This window comes from Sitophilus oryzae, unplaced genomic scaffold, assembly GCF_002938485.1.
Source record: "Sitophilus oryzae breed Bouriz unplaced genomic scaffold, Soryzae_2.0 scaffold_1393_pilon_pilon, whole genome shotgun sequence".
NCBI lineage: Eukaryota > Metazoa > Arthropoda > Insecta > Coleoptera > Curculionidae > Sitophilus > Sitophilus oryzae.
In genome coordinates this window covers 3,397,233-3,414,796 of record NW_022146052.1, presented here as the reverse complement: position 1 = coordinate 3,414,796, position 17,564 = coordinate 3,397,233, and the positions used below count along the sequence as shown (strand labels likewise).

The window sequence follows — 17,564 nt, the reverse complement described above, 5'->3', positions numbered from 1 at the left end:
TCTATCTTTCTTGTATTTTATTTCGAGCGATACGAACTTTGTACAGGGTGTCTGAATTTTGATGGATCACTCTATAATTTGGGACACACTGTATGTCGAATTCACTGAAATTAAAATGTTTTTTTCTACATTTTTTCTACGTCTATATCCCTGTGAATGTACGGAATCATATATTGTTGATATATAATTATTGTTAAGCTTTTTAGGTATAATGTTTATAATGTTTATGAAAAATATTTCATAGATATTTAATATAGTAAATAATATATAGTAAAAAATGTAAAGTATATTGATAAATCAGATTAAATCCAGGGTATGAAGTTCATGAAAAATTAGAAATAGTAATAACTTTGCATGGTTATTTTTCTAGTTCTTATGTATATATAAAACTACCTAATGTAGTATTTCAATTTGAAAAAAAAATGATATTTTCGTGTGTATATATAGAATATTACCAGCATACTTTGTGATTTACCTTTTTTGTAACTTTTTATATTATTTTATGTTACTTTTTGGTTGTTTGTTATTTTATTATGTAGTAGTTCATTAATACATGCATTTTCAATCTATATTTTCTTTTATTTTTGTTTCTTTTTGATTTTTTACTTGTATTAGAAATAAAGAAAATATACAGTGCATGCCGAAAAGTTCAATAACGAATTTTTTTGGCAAGTACTGTATAAAAAATCTACTAAGTCTACTAAAGTAAGACATATTATTATTAAACTTGATATATAACAGCCTACTACTATATTTGTCTAAAGTATAACTCTACTTAAATAAAAAAAAATAGGGGTTGCTTTTAATAAGCTTTTAAAGTAATTCATACTATGTCTCGCACAAATCTGTGTGGTTCTAAACATGTTATATATGTGTTTATATAGAGTACCTTTTGTATTTCTCAATTTTTCGATGTTTAGAAAATTTTTAATAAAAAAATTATCGTTCAGATGTTCTTTGTTTCATTTTATTGCCTATATTTCCGTATTTTTTTCGAGTAGAAATCAAAATTTAGCCAGAAACAATAGAAAATAGTATTTTTATTAGTTTTTGATATGTTTCTTAGCCAAAAAAACAGTTTAACATTATAAAATTCGTAAATAAATGGTGAACAGTTTTTTTTAATCGAAAAGTAAAAGTAGTTCCAGTAAATTTCGATGTAAACGCCCATCCCTACTAGTAGGTTTTTTGACCCAGAAAAGATGACATTTCCAAACAACAACAAACAGCTGATTCCGACTTTGACGTCTATTCAAACTGGCGTTTTGAAGGAAAAATTTCAAAATATTTAGAATTTTAAAGGTTTTTACTAGTAAAAAAGGGTTTAACACTGTAAATGTCCTAAATAAACTGTCAATTAACCGGTAAGTTTATCTTTTTTAGTCAGTAAAAGTATAAATAGATCTTGTGAATTAGATATAAAGAACAAACAAATAGGCTGGTTTTATGATAAATCAATATTTTTGTTTCAATATATAGGGCAAGTTCTGGGTGTAGACCTTTTTATTTATTAAAAACAATATAAGTAGGGTGAAACGCACCTATATTTTGGCGTATTAATTAGCTAATTGTTCTAGATATGTAGGTATTTTCAGACAGAATTTCATAAAGAAGTTAGTACACTGCAGTACACCTGAAAAATTACATTTTTAACTATATATCACAGTAAGTATGTCCCATTATTTTATCTAATATACCAATAACACAATTGTCTTGATTTTTAGAAGGTTTAAAAAATGGTGAGGGTCATATCAGTTCACCATTTTGCTGGACAAAACATTCAAACCGTTGAACAGCCTACAGCTTGCACTGTAGCACCTCCAAATAGATTATTACTAGCCTTAACAAGTAACTGCATCGAAGTAAGAGACCTACTGAAAGATTCTGAAGTCCAGTTCAGTTTCCCGACAGTTGATGAGGCCATACAACTAATACATTGTCTAAATGGTATACAAACAGGAATATTTAAACAGAATTTTAGTCTAAAATGTTGTTTTTTATATAGGGGACTATGTGGCATCTTTGGAAACGAAATTCAATCGCCAAAATCGCGAGACTAATTTTGTAAGGGTGTATATCAATTGGGACAGTGTAGCTACCTTGCAGCAATCGAAAATGAACTCTAACAATGTTAGTTTGGGTTCTTCAGAGTGTGGAATGGTATGTTTAGTGTAGTTTTTTTTATGAATGTTATAGCAGATTAATTATTATCTTTTCTTTCAAGGTACAGCCAATGAGGGCTAGGATTGCAGGTAGGGTAACCCCTACTACAAATCAGTCTGAAGTGGGTAGCCTGGAAATGATAGAAATACCAGTAAAGCGCAATCCCAATTGTATTGCATGTTGTCAGGTTAGTTGTACGGTTTTTTTTTCTAAAATTTACACAGGATGTTCAAAAAATGCCAGGATATGTGGAAAATAGTTCCTCTAACCTGTTAACACTTAAAAAAAATGTTTTTTACTGATTATCTTTGATACCCTCCCTGTAGCTGAATTTTTTGAAATTTGTCAGTGTTATTTTCAGTAATACTGGCCTGGTTTAGGCTTAATTTAATGCGAAATTAACTCCAGTAGTATTGTAAGTAAAACCTTATCGTAAATAATTAGTAAAAAAATGTGCACCACTGACTTTTTTGAAGTTTTTATATTTTACCTAGATTAAGCAACGAAAAATACCACTTTTATCTCTCTTGTACCATATGCCTGTCTGGAACGGGTTTCGAGAAAAAAAAATTAAACCAAGTCATTGCAGGTATTTCTGGACACTATTTAAAAAACTTTGATTTTAATTTGCAACTAAAGTATTTGATCAATTACAGTTTATAACATTAATGTTCGGTGCTTCTATCTAGAGCAGATTCAAAAATATTAATAGTATTTCAGATAATTTAAAAAAAAAATTTAAAGACTTATTTTTTATAAATATGGGTATTTTATGAAAACTGCTCTTATTTACTAATTAAAAGGCGTAGCATAAGAAAATACAGACCGTTGTAGTCTTACAAGTACGGTATTAGTTGTAAGGAATGTTTTAACTACCATCAAAAATAGCTCAAAAACAAGGGGTTAAAAAATTAATTTTCTCAGAAAACCAAGGCTTCTAGGCCTTCGAAGGTGTGTATATTCTGAATCTACATAAAATTTGCTACAAATACTGGTATTTTCATAATTTTATAACTATGTTTACCCACTAAAACCTCTTAAAATGTGAAGAAAAAATAAAAGTGGGCATTTAATAAGTAGCTCAAAACAAGGTTCAAAAATTTGAATTTTCTCTCACAAAAACATAGACATAAGCCTTGAAGGTGAAAATAGTTCCTCTAACCTGTTAACACTTAAAAAATGTTTTTTACTGATTATCTTTGATACCCTCCCTGTAGCTGATAATTTTTACAAATTTGTCAGTTCTTATTTTTAGTAACTATGTGGCCTGGTTTTTCCAAAGGCCTCTAAAATGTGAAATTAACTCATTTAGTATTGTAAGTAAAACCTTATAAGCTAAATAATTAGGTTTCAAAAAATGTACACCACTGACAAGATTTATTTTTGAAAATAGGTATGTGTATATATTCTGAAAACTGCTGTTATTTACTAATTACTGAGGCGAAGCATAAGAAAATAACAGACCGTTGTAGTTTTTCAAGCCTCTAAAAGTGAAAAAAAATGTTTAAAATTGGGCATTTAATAAGTAGCTCAAAAACAAGGGGTTAAAAAATTAATTTTCTCAGAAAACCAAGGCTTCTAGGCCTTCGAAGGTGTGTATATTCTGAATCTACATAAAATTTGCTACAAATACTGGTATTTTCATAATTTTATAACTATGTTTACTATTTTTTCAAAACCTCTTAAAATGTGAAGAAAAAATATTTAAAAATTGGGCATTTAATAAGTAGCTCAAAAACAAGGGTTCAAAAATTTAATTTTCTCACAAAACATAGACATCTAAGCCTTCGAAGGTGTATATATTCTGAATCTACATATAATTTCCTACAAATACTGGTATTTTCATAATTTTATAACTATGTTTACTATTTTTTCAAGGCCTCTAAAAATGTGAAAAAAAAAATATTTAAAAATTGGGCATTTAATAAGTAGCTCAAAAACAAAGGTTTCAAAAAAATTAATTTTCTTACAAAACATAGACATCTAAACCTTCGAAGGTGTATATATTCTGAATCTACATATAATTTCCTACAAATACTGGTATTTTCATAATTTATAACTATGTTTACTATTTTTCAAAGGCCTCTAAAAATGTGAAAAAAAAAAATATTTAAAAATTGGGCATTTAATAAGTAGCTCAAAAACAAGGGTTCAAAAATTAATTTTCTTACAAAACATAGACATCTGAACCTTGAAGGTGTATATATTCTGAATCTACATATAATTTCCTACAAATACTGGTATTTTCATAATTTTATAACTATGTTTACTATTTTTTTCAAGGCCTCTAAAAATGTGAAAAAAAAAATATTTAAAAAATTGGGCATTTAATAAGTAGCTCAAAAACAAGGGTTCAAAAAATTGAATTTTCTTACAAAACATAGACATCTAAGCCTTCGAGAGGTGTATATATTCTGAATCTACATATAATTTCCTACAAATACTGGTATTTTCATAATTTTATAACTATGTTTACTATTTTTCAAGGCCTCTAAAAATGTGAAAAAAAAATATTTAAAAAATTGGGCATTTAATAAGTAGCTCAAAAACAAAGGGTTCAAAAAATTAATTTTCTTACAAAACATAGACATCTAAGCCTTCAGAAGGTGTATATATTCTGAATCTACATATAATTTCCACCACAAATACTGGTATTTTCATAATTTTATAACTATGTTTACTATTTTTTCAAGGCCTCTAAAAATGTGAAAAAAAATATTTAAAAATTGGGCATTTAACAAGTAACAAAACAAGGGTTCAAAAATTAATTTTCTCACAAAACATAGACATCTAAGCTAACCGAAGGTGTATATATTCTGAATCTACATATAATTTCCTACAAATACTGGTATTTTCATAATTTTATAACTATGTTTACTATTTTTTCAAGGCCTCTAAAAATGTGAAAAAAAATATTTAAAAATTGGGCATTTAATAAGTAGCTCAAAAACAAGGGTTCAAAAAATTAATTTTCTTACAAAACATAGACATCTGAACCTTCGAAGGTGTATATATTCTGAATCTACATATAATTTCCTACAAATACTGGTATTTTCATAATTTTATAACTATGTTTACTATTTTTCAAGGCCTCTAAAATGTGGAAAAAAAATATTTAAAAAATTGGGCATTTAACAAGTAGCTCAAAAACAAGGGTTCAAAAAATTAATTTTCTCACAAAACATAGACATCTAAGCCTTCGAAGGTGTATATATTCTGAATCTACATATAATTTCCTACAAATACTGGTATTTTCATAATTTTATAACTATGTTTACTATTTTTCAAGGCCTCTAAAAATGTGAAAAAAAAAATATTTAAAATTGGGCATTTAATAAGTAGCTCAAAAACAAGGGTTCAAAAATTTATTTTCTCACAAAACATAGACATCTAAGCCTTCGAGGTGTATATATTCTGAATCTACATATAATTTCCTACAAATACTGGTATTTTCATAATTTTATAACTATGTTTACTATTTTCAAGGCCTCTAAAATGTGAAAAAAAAAATATTTAAAAATTGGGCATTTAACAAGTAGCTCAAAAACAAGGGTTCAAAAATTAATTTTCTCACAAAACATAGACATCTAAGCCTTCGAAGGTGTATATATTCTGAATCTACATATAATTTCCTACAAATACTGGTATTTTCATAATTTTATAACTATGTTTACTATTTTTTTCAAGGCCTCTAAAAATGTGAAAAAAAAATATTTAAAAATTGGGCATTTAATAAGTAGCTCAAAAACAAGGGTTCAAAAATTTATTTTCTCACAAAACATAGACATCTAAGCCTTCGAAGGTGTATATATTCTGAATCTACATATAATTTCCTACAAATACTGGTATTTTCATAATTTTATAACTATGTTTACTATTTTTTCAAGGCCTCTAAAAATGTGAAAAAAAAATATTTAAAAATTGGGCATTTAATAAGTAGCTCAAAAACAAGGGTTCAAAAAATTAATTTTCTTACAAAACATAGACATCTGAACCTTCGAAGGTGTATATATTCTGAATCTACATATAATTTCCTACAAATACTGGTATTTTCATAATTTTATAACTATGTTTACTATTTTTTCAAGGCCTCTAAAAATGTGAAAAAAAATATTTAAAAATTGGGCATTTAACAAGTAGCTCAAAAACAAGGGTTCAAAAAATTAATTTTCTCACAAAACATAGACATCTAAGCCTTCGAAGGTGTATATATTCTGAATCTACATATAATTTCCTACAAATACTGGTATTTTCATAATTTTATAACTATGTTTACTATTTTTTCAAGGCCTCTAAAAATGTGAAAAAAAAATATTTAAAAATTGGGCATTTAATAAGTAGCTCAAAAACAAGGGTTCAAAAATTTATTTTCTCACAAAACATAGACATCTAAGCCTTCGAAGGTGTATATATTCTGAATCTACATATAATTTCCTACAAATACTGGTATTTTCATAATTTTATAACTATGTTTACTATTTTTTCAAGGCCTCTAAAAATATGCAAAAAAAAATATTTAAAAATTGATCATTTAATAAGTAGCTCAAAAACAAGGGTTCAAAAATTTATTTTCTCACAAAACCAAGGCATCTAAGTCTTCGAAGGTGTATATATTCTGAATCTACATAAAATTTGCTATAAATACTGTTATCTTCATAATTTTAAAACTATGTTTACTATTTTTCTAAGGCCTTAGAAAATGTGTAAAAACATATTTAAAAATTGGGCATTTAACAAGGGTTCAAAAAATTAATTTTGTTACAAAATCAAGCCACCTAAGCCCTCAAAGGTGTACATATTCTGAATCTACATAAAATTTCCTACAAATACTGTTATTTTTATAATTTTATAACCAAGTTTACTATTTTTCTAAGACCTCTGAACATGTGTAAAAAATAGCCAAAAACTTTAGCCATTTTTTCTACTTTTATCCATATATATGTCATGAAAACTGGCGAAAATAGTGCTTCTGCCTACAGCAAATTCAAAAAAAAATAATGGTATTTAAGATAATTGCATAAAACGTGTTTTTTAAGTGTTTTAACATCAAATAGGTTTATAGTAACTTTTTTCATATTTTTTTATGAGGCATTTTTTGAACGCCCCTGTATACAATAGAATTTCATTCTTGTAGGTATCAGGAAACTTAGCAATTCTCTCGAATCGTATGATAAACATATACAAATTCCAAGTAAAAACTCACGATATTTCCAAAATGAAATTTGTCGATTTTGAAGAAATGTCTGTGATGATAGAATTAAGTTTTTCTCCCTTTGATATACAAATTTGTGAAAACTATATTGCGGCAGTAGGCCATGACACCCTACACGTATTCAGGATTTTAAATTCTGACAATAGCACTGAAAACAGCGCTGTATTGAATAGGCGAAACACCGAAAATGATTTTACATTTTTATGTAAGTTTATTTTATTAAAAATATTTTTGTATTTTTTAAATTCAATAAGACATTTTTTATATAGACTCTAAGGAAGAAGTTATCGATTTTAAGCAGTTAAAATCAGAGGAAAAGAATAAGAAACACAAAATTACTGTTAATCTTCCTAGCATTCTTAAAGAAAACAGTCTGGTACATAAACATAGTCCTTTTACCTTTACTGATAAAGATTTAAATGCCATTCTAAGACCCAGTTCGTTATTGGAGGTAAATTAATTTATATATACAGTACGTCTCACTAAAGATGACGACTCAAGGTCAAAATGTGCTAAATATTGTACAAAAATATTAGGTAATCACATCCCTTGGCAATATTATTCTTTCATATAAAAAATGTACCAAATAGCGTACAAAAACATTAGGTAACCACATCCCTTGAATTAATTGACACGTTTCAGGGCTGGTATTTCTACATTGCCGTGTTTAATCCAGGGCTGTGGTTTATTGAAGATACAGGGTGGTCTTGTATCATTGTCATCTTTTGCGGAACGTACTTTTTAAATTACATAAATAAATTTAAAAATCTTTATAATTTTTTTCTTAGAATAAAATTAATCAAAACTACGAACTACAGGATCTGATTCAGCTGAAATTAGTACCGATTTTAATAGAAAACAACCAAAGACAAGTAACCGAGGAGTTTAAAAGTATGGTTTTAAAACCGCTGTACATTGACCAACAATTAAACAACAATAATCCGGAGAATAATAATATAAACACAGAATTACAAAGCTCTTATAAAAAATGTTTTAATGGCATTTCTTTTATGATAGCTACGCAGCAAGAAGGATATTTGTATTTCTTTGGAGACTCAGGTAAAAAAGTGTAGATATATTTTATTTAATTATTTTATACTACTTTTTTCTAAACACTGTGAAATGTTTTACAGATAATTCCCTCGACAAAGACTACTGTATTGCAGTGTACCCATTCACTGCACCAGTGTTTAAAATCATCATGGAAGACTATTTTCTACACGCCTTAACCGAAACGGGCCTCGAATCATATACGCTTAGAATAGGTCATCAGCTTTGTAGAAATTTCGATAATATTGACAGTAAGCAAATGGTATGGGAACTACGGGAATTTACTGCCATACGATCGAAAAAAAAACGGCGTTATACACGGCTGGGAATGACGATCGATGATAATTTTGGCGAGGGCAAGCTCTAGATTTTATTTACTTGGCCCTAATACTTTTCTTTATTTTTTACTGTGGCTTTTACTACCAATTACAGCCTTAAGAAGGTTGCAATTTATTTTTATATCGGAATTAAAGTGAGATTTTTATTCTCCCCGGCTTTCTTTGACGTCGTTTTTTTTTCGATAAGACGGTATTTTTTAAAAAGTCTAATAAAGGCTGATTTTGTAGGCTTTTCCATCAATTGATGATTCTATTTGTTTAGTAGGCCTAAGACCGTTTTTAGGTGTAGAAAAATTATTGCTGGCCGAAAACTACTTGATATTGCTGGCCAATGCTGATAATTCGCCAGCACATTCTGTCAGCTCCAGTGGCAGGTAATTTCTGCTTTGATTTTTTTTTTGTTATTTTTTTTTTTATTTTTTTTTCTAGACCCTTTAGTATTTTGTTTTTTATATTTTTAGCTCTACAGCTTCGTTTCTAACGCTCTACAGTCTCGAATTGCCCTGTCCCAAAGTTATTTTTAACGACATATCCATCGTGGCTAACGTACATCGATTTACCTCTGCACAAACGTACTGTCATCTAGTAAGCGAGGCACACATGATCCTAAGAATGGCCCTGATGCTGAAAAAATGGTCGATCACAGACGATTCAACTGTAAAATTAATTTTCGAGAAAAGAAATATAACTGAGGATGTAGTAGAAACGTACAAGGTGTCATGCGCCTTATTGGGCGATCATTATATCATGTAAGTAGTGTTTTTAACGGTATATTAGCTACTTTAGGCTGGAGACGGGCTGTTATTTCACCGAAAGTTATTTTAGAACTGATATTTTGAAATAACAGATCGCAACACCACTTCTAAAAATAACAGTTTATATAACGGGTATATAACAGTATTAGCTAAAAGACAGGTACTTTAGGATAGAGACGGTTTGCTATTTAACAGTATGTTATTTTAGAACTGTTATTCAGAAATAACAGTTCGCAACACCACTTCTAAAAATAACAGTTTATGTAAAGGGTATATAACAGTATTAGCTAAAAGACAGGTACTTTAGGATAGAGACGGTTTTCTATTTAACAACCTGATGTTTTAGAACTGTTATTCAGAAATAACAGTTCGCAACACCACTTCTAAAAATAACAGTTTATGTAAAGGACATATAATCTATTAGGTAAAAGACACATACTTTAGGATAGAAACGGTTTGCTATTTAACAATTTGTTATTTTAGAACTGTTATTCAGAAATAACAGTTCGCAACACCACTTCTAAAAATAACAGTTTATGTAAAGGGTATATAACAGTATTAGCTAAAAGACAGGTACTTTAGGATAGAGACGGTTTTCTATTTAACAACCTGATGTTTTAGAACTGTTATTCAGAAATAACAGTTCGCAAAACCACTTCTAAAAATAACAGTTTATGTAAAGGATATATAATCTATTAGGTAAAAGACACATACTTTAGGATAGAGACGGTTTGCTATTTAACAATTTGTTATTTTAGAACTGTTATTCAGAAATAACAGTTCGCAACACCACTCTAAAAAATAACAGTTTATATAAAGGGTATACAACAGTATTAGCTAAAAGACAGGTACTTTAGGATAGAGACGGTTTTCTATTTAACAACCTGATGTTTTAGAACTGTTATTCAGAAATAACAGTTCGCAACACTACTTCTAAAAATAACAGTTTATGTAAAGGATATATAATCTATTAGGTAAAAAGACACATACTTTAGGATAGAGACGGTTTTCTATTTAACAAATTTGTTGTTTTAGAACTGTTATTCAGAAGTAGCAGTTCGCAACACCACTTCTAAAAATAACAGTTTATGTAAAGGGTATATAACAGTATTAGCTAAAAGACAGGTACTTTAGGATAGAGACGGTTTTCTATTTAACAACCTGATGTTTTTTAGAACTGTTATTCAGAAATAACAGTTCGCAACACCACTTCTAAAAATAACAGTTTATGTAAAGGGTATATAACAGTATTAGGTAAAAGACACATACTTTAGGATAGAGACGGTTTGCTATTTAACAATTTGTTATTTTAGAACTATTATTCAGAAATAACAGTTCGCAACACCACTTCTAAAAATAACAGTTTATGTAAAGGGTATATAACAGTATTAGCTAAAAGACAGGTACTTTAGGATAGAGACGGTTTTCTATTTAACAACCTGATATTTTAGAACTGTTATTCAGAAATAACAGTTCGCAAACCACTTCTAAAAATAACAGTTTATGTAAAGGGTATATAATAATCTATTAGGTAAAAGACACATACTTTAGGATAGAGACGGTTTGCTATTTAACAATTTGTTGTTTTAGAACTGTTATTCAGAAGTAGCAGTTCGCAACACCACTTCTAAAAATAACAGTTTATGTAAAGGGTATACAACAGTATTAGCTAAAAGACAGGTACTTTAGGATAGAGACGGTTTTCTATTTAACAACCTGATGTTTTAGAACTGTTATTCAGAAATAACAGTTCGCAAGACCACTTCTAAAAATAACAGTTTATGTAAAGGATATATAATCTATTAGGTAAAAGACACATACTTTAGGATAGAGACGGTTTGCTATTTAACAATTTGTTATTTTAGAACTGTTATTCAGAAGTAGCAGTTCGCAACACCACTTCTAAAAATAACAGTTTATGTAAAGGGTATACAACAGTATTAGCTAAAAGACAGGTACTTTAGGATAGAGACGGTTTTCTATTTAACAACCTGATGTTTTAGAACTGTTATTCAGAAATAACAGTTCGCAACACCACTTCTAAAAATAACAGTTTATGTAAAGGGTATATAACAGTATTAGGTAAAAGACAGGTATTTTAGGGTAGAGACGGTTTGCTATTTAACAATTTGTTATTTTAGAACTGTTATTCAGAAGTAGCAGTTCGCAACACCACTTCTAAAAATAACAGTTTATGTAAAGGGTATACAACAGTATTAGCTAAAAGACAGGTACTTTAGGATAGAGACGGTTTTCTATTTAACAACCTGATGTTTTAGAACTGTTATTCAGAAATAACAGTTCGCAAAACCACTCTAAAAATAACAGTTTATGTAAAGGACATATAATCTATTAGGTAAAAGACACATACTTTAGGATAGAAACGGTTTGCTATTTAACAATTTGTTATTTTAGAACTGTTATTCAGAAATAACAGTTCGCAACACCACTTCTAAAAATAACAGTTTATGTAAAGGGTATATAACAGTATTAGCTAAAAGACAGGTACTTTAGGATAGAGACGGTTTTCTATTTAACAACCTGATGTTTTAGAACTGTTATTCAGAAATAACAGTTCGCAACACCACTTCTAAAAATAACAGTTTATGTAAAGGATATATAATCTATTAGGTAAAAGACACATACTTTAGGATAGAGACGGTTTGCTATTTAACAATTTGTTATTTTAGAACTGTTATTAGTTAACTGTTAATTTAGTTACCACTTCTAAAAATAACAGTTTATGTAAAGGGTATACAACAGTATTAGCTAAAAGACAGGTACTTTAGGATAGAGACGGTTTTCTATTTAACAACCTGATGTTTTAGAACTGTTATTCAGAAATAACAGTTCGCAACACCACTTCTAAAAATAACAGTTTATGTAAAGGGTATATAACAGTATTAGCTAAAAGACAGGTACTTTAGGATAGAGACGGTTTTCTATTTAACAACCTGATGTTTTAGAACTGTTATTCAGAAATAACAGTTTGCAACACCACTTCTAAAAATAACAGTTTATATTATGGGATATAACAGTATTAGCTTAGTATTAGCTGTACTTTAGAATAGAGACGGTTTTCTATTTAACAACCTGATGTTTTAGAACTGTTATTCAGAAATAACAGTTCGCAACACCACTTCTAAAAATAACAGTTTATGTAAAGGATATATAATCTATTAGGTAAAAGACACATACTTTAGGATAGAGACGGTTTGCTATTTAACAATTTGTTATTTTAGAACTGTTATTCAGAAATAACAATTCGTAACACCACTTCTAAAAATAACAGTTTATGTAAACGGTATATAATAGTATTAGCTAAAAGACAGGTACTTTAAGGATAGAGACGGTTTACTATTTAACAATCTGATATTTTAAAACTGTTATTCAGAAATAACAGTTCTCAACACCACATCTAAAAAATAACAGTGCCCTACGCGTTAAAATAGATTACAACACTTGTTACTTATCGAAAAATAACAGATATTAAAATAACACTTTGTTGACTATGTCTTTTTAGAAATATACAGTCTTGTCCATACCTATTTTAAATTCTTTGTCGTTTTAAATTAATATCAATTGAAGATTATTACTAGACAAACACATAAGTTTATGATTTTTGATTAAGGTACTCTTTTAAGGTGTCCAAACGAGGACAACTACATTTTGGCGGTACCTTACTATAAAATGGCCGGCTTGAATCCTTTAAACGTCTTGAAAAGAGTGAAAACCCTTCAGGAACAGTGTAGCAAACAGGTACTTACACGATTATAATCGTTGTAAATCTGTGGTCTGTATTATATTTTTTTTAGACAACCAAAGGCTTGATGTACTACCTGAAATACACTTTATTGGAAATAAAAACCATCTACGATGCGGATAGATATTTCGGTACAAATTCTAGAAATAGTTTTTCGGAAGCCATGTTGGATCTTCTAGAAAGTCAAGGATATAGTGATTTGCCTAATTTGATCCTTAAAAGTAGAGTTTTGAGAGAGTACTCCACCGATAAACTTATAACGATATTAACTGAACGATGTTTAGAGTAAGTACCACAGTACCGTCGAAAAAAAAACGGCGTCATGTGGATATATTATTTTTTTAGGCCTACAAGTTTGTCAGAAAAATATCTGGCCTTGTGTATCCTGTACATACAGAAATGCAATAGTCAAAAAGCGGAAGATAATGTTCAGAAAATAACCAAAGAAAATTTGAGTAATTTGTTAATGGATAATTGGGAACTGTTATTCGAGACAACGTACGTGGCCCAGAATAACAGTAATAACAGGGTTCAGAAGGGTGCGATTAGTTTTTCTGAGTTGGCTGTACTATTGATCACGGTTTGTCCCGAAATTCTGTCGGATTTATTCGTTACTCTGATTATGGATAAGAAAGTTATCAATTTGAGCAAGACGATTAAGGTATTTGAGTTAGTTCTATAGGAATAGTATACAAATTGTAACATTTTAATATTAAAAATTTAGTACTTTTCATATTAAAAATGTACTAAATATCGTACAAAATTTTTAGGTTATCACATCCCTTGGGTGTCACATATATTGTGAATTTTAATGCAAAAAACATTTTTCAGGTGTTTCTCGAGTACTTACCTTCGAGTATCGGTAACGATAGTACTTTTGCCAGTACGGTACTACAGAAAACTTTGGAGTCGTTTTTTATTCGATATTTTTCAAAGCCGGAAAACCTGGATGTGTCTAAAATTATGTACGAAAAAGGGGCCACAGATGCCATGAAACTACTAGTCAGATCGTATTTATCCCAGCTACAGATACTACAGTTGAAGATGGAGCACGAAAAAATATGCGAAACCGTGCAAAACGAGTGCGTATTATACCGGGTGTTTTTTAAAAGCGGTTCACGTCTATAAGTTTTTTATTTTTTCAGATAAAAGGAGATTTTGTATGTATGTACCTGGCATAAATCAGGATTGATTGACGTATCAGTTTCGCTTACTTCCTGTTTCACCGGAAATGACTACAATTTTTCATTTTTAAACGGTACCCTCCGTTTTTTTTACTTTATTCGATAGATAATGACGTTCTGGATAGAATGACATATCGTATGTCAACTTTTATTGACATTCTCGCATAAAGAATGGTATTTTAAATTTCAATCTAGAGTGCCATGCTTGTGATAAAACCATATGTAATATAAAACCGCGAATATCTGCGAAACTGTTAAACTTTTTGAAACACTTTAAATACAAAAAATGTTCGTTTTATAATTCTCCATCTAACAAAAAAATAATATACAGGGTGTTTCATTAAAAAATTGAAATTGAGACGTGGATTTTTGAACATCCCGTACGATTAAAGATTACCATATTTGTTGAAAAGTAAGTACGGACCTACCAGAGTAAACACTTAGTATAGAGTCTTATATTTTTAATATGTTTTTTTAAAGGCCGAAAAATATCTATTTTTTATGTTAATATATTAACATAAAAATATTAATAATTAATTAATATTAATATCTCTGAAACCGTTGAAACAAATTTAATTAAAAATATTTTGATATTTTTTTCTTTGGCACCTTCGCCCTTTCGTCAAGATTAAATTTTTATATAAGTTAAAACTGACATAAAAAACAGGGAAAAAATACAAAATAGAGGAAATAAATAAAAATTTAAATAGTAAGTAACCGAGAACAATTGAATACGTCAATCAATCCTGATTTATGTCATATACATACATACCAAATCCCGTTTTTTTATCTGAAAATATAAAAAAAGTTATAGGGGCGAACTATACTTTTGCAAAAACACCCGGTATTATCATTTGGCATTGTTGCAGATCGAAAGATATCGAGTCAAACTATGATACTACTTCAAATTTGGACGAGATTGAAAAGGATAAAGATCAGGAAAAATTGCAGTACAATCGAATTTATAAAACGTACTTTAACGAAAAATCTAGTAGGCCCAAAGGAGATTATCTATTCTCCGAATTGCGATACGAATATTTAGAAAAAATGCCTCCGTTTCAGATCGATATAACAACAAAACTTTACGAAGTTTGCGTGGATGGGTTTCAACCTAGAACGACATCTAGCGGAAGCGCCGAAGCCGACATAATTTTGAAGAAAATTCAGGCCTTGTTATGCAGCAAAATTGTACCAAAACAAGTGATTATCGAGGTATAAACATATATACACATTTTTTGCTTTGAAATATACAGTTTGTAACACTATTTTTTCGATTTATTAAAAATGTACTAAATATCGTACAAAAATTTTAGGCAATTACATCCCTTGTGTTGAAATAGCCCTAAAAATTACCCCCTTAAATATTAGCATTATAGTCATTAATGAACAACCTGTATACGTTTGTTTTCTTAACTATCAAGCGATCGAAAAAAAAAACGGTGTCATAGGCGGCTGGGGAACGAAGATCGACGATAATTTTTTTTCTATGATTATTAGTGTTAAGTTTTATGTTATTTTTTAGTCAGTAAATGACGTCTAGTGCAAAATTACGTCTATTGTCGTTTTGCAGCCGTCTCTGACGCCGTTTTTTTCGATCATACAGTATAATAATATTTTTACTAACTTTTTTTTGACTTAAGTATTTTGTTGTAAATTTTACAGGTAAATGGTTTTTTGGCTTTGAACGAAAACCTGAGAGGGAGTGACAGTTTGAAGTCGATAACTATGGGAATTAATGATGCGGTTTTACTATTAATCGACGTATGTCCTCAGTGTTTACTACAATTTGCTAAGGTATATATTGTTTTTTACGCTTTATTTTTATAACCGAAACCACGTATTAGTCCTAAATATTTTTCAGATCACCTGAACTTTCGAATTAAAAATGTACTAAATTTTGTACAAAATTTTTAGGTAATCACATCCATTGTGTTAATTTTTCTTTTTTGGTCTACGTATTAATCTTAAATGTTTTTCGGATCACCTAAACTTTCGAATTAAAAATGTACTAAATTTTGTACAAACATTTTCGGCAATCACATCCCTTGTGTTAATTTTTGCTTCAAACGTATAATTATACATATTATTTTTTTATATTAAAAAATATTGATACTTTTATACTTATTTTTTTTGTACTGAATTTAGGACAGATTTACGCGCGGTGAAGAATGGAAATTCTTGATCGCAACCCTGCAATGGAAAATTCTGAAATTATCCCAGAAAGAAGACTTGAAAAGGATCTGCTTCTTTCACAGAAAAGTTTTACGAGGTGATTTTTTAAATACATATTTTTTTTACTTTTTTTGGTAATACCTGAATTTCTTTTTGTTCAGATATTCTGACACACGCCGCATCATCGTTTACACTAGATCAGCTTCAGTTGATGTTTCCTCAGAGGTTCAGCAAATCGCAGTCCACTGAGTTTGACAGTTATTACTGTCAAAAAACGACCACCAAAGACATTATATACGAGTGCGGCAAAAAGTGCGAGATTGATGGCGTTTTAATACAGGAAGACGTCGAAGTAACCAACGAAGATTGCGCGATTTTGAACGAGATACAGAACTACGACCCGTACATAAGTATGTGCAAAAATAATCAAAAAGCTAACGAAGTGAATAAGATGTTGACCAGTAAGGCGCAGCAACTGTTGAATACGTTAAATTTGTAAGTTTTAATGTAAAAGAATTTAATTACATTAAAGTAAAAAATCATATGTACAAGACTTGGTTTTTTTTTATTTTAATATAGAAGTATAGTCTTCCAACAAGAGGATAAACATGACAGTGACAGGTATACAGGTATGCCTGTCATTTTAATTAACGGGTGAAATGTATTTTCTGTCATTTCTTCGATGCCACCTGTCAAAATATTTCCCGATTGTTGCATAGACTATACAGGGTGGTCCGAACTGTATTCCGGAAACTGCAGCAGCATATTCTGCAGATAAAAATAAGTTAAAAATTCGTATAAATGTATGTCCTAAAATGCTTAAACTACATTCTAAATCAATTCGCTGGCCGAGTCGTACTTTGGCACGCAAGCTTATCTTATGTACTTCAGTGTACTCATTCACAACAAAATTCGACGCCAGAGTGC

General features: G+C 29.5%; 1 protein-coding gene across 5 annotated transcripts; it reads left to right on the top strand.

Annotated features, from left to right (window-relative positions):
- Nucleotides 1–1,230: 1,230 nt before the first annotated feature.
- Nucleotides 1,231–17,188, top strand: LOC115875658. Of its 5 annotated transcripts, none has more exons than XM_030891177.1 (19): nucleotides 1,231–1,364; nucleotides 1,578–1,665; nucleotides 1,725–1,947; nucleotides 2,006–2,160; nucleotides 2,225–2,350; nucleotides 7,298–7,580; nucleotides 7,645–7,826; nucleotides 8,164–8,434; nucleotides 8,509–8,687; nucleotides 8,992–9,137; nucleotides 9,225–9,512; nucleotides 13,163–13,277; nucleotides 13,334–13,566; nucleotides 13,627–13,942; nucleotides 14,113–14,363; nucleotides 15,335–15,677; nucleotides 16,128–16,259; nucleotides 16,611–16,734; nucleotides 16,799–17,188. In XM_030891177.1, exons 3-19 carry the CDS (start codon nucleotides 1,737–1,739, stop codon nucleotides 17,134–17,136), a joined length of 3,693 nt encoding a protein of 1,230 aa, XP_030747037.1. In that variant the 5' UTR covers nucleotides 1,231–1,364; nucleotides 1,578–1,665; nucleotides 1,725–1,736; the 3' UTR covers nucleotides 17,137–17,188. The 5 variants fall into 5 exon arrangements, with proteins under 5 accessions (XP_030747037.1, XP_030747041.1, XP_030747040.1 ...); XM_030891181.1 differs by having other exon boundaries at nucleotides 1,242–1,364; nucleotides 1,596–1,665; XM_030891180.1 differs by having other exon boundaries at nucleotides 1,242–1,364; nucleotides 1,586–1,665.
- Nucleotides 17,189–17,564: the final 376 nt, after the last annotated feature.

Bases quoted from the DNA above. Each gene is read 5' to 3' on its own strand.
- LOC115875658 (XM_030891177.1), top strand. From the start codon at position 1,737: ATGGTGAGGGTCATATCAGTTCACCATTTTGCTGGACAAAACATTCAA. The intron at 8,688-8,991 runs GTATGGGAACTA...CTGATTTTGTAG, and splicing joins ATATTGACAGTAAGCAAATG to GCTTTTCCATCAATTGATGA. The intron at 13,567-13,626 runs GTAAGTACCACA...TTATTTTTTTAG, and splicing joins TTAACTGAACGATGTTTAGA to GCCTACAAGTTTGTCAGAAA.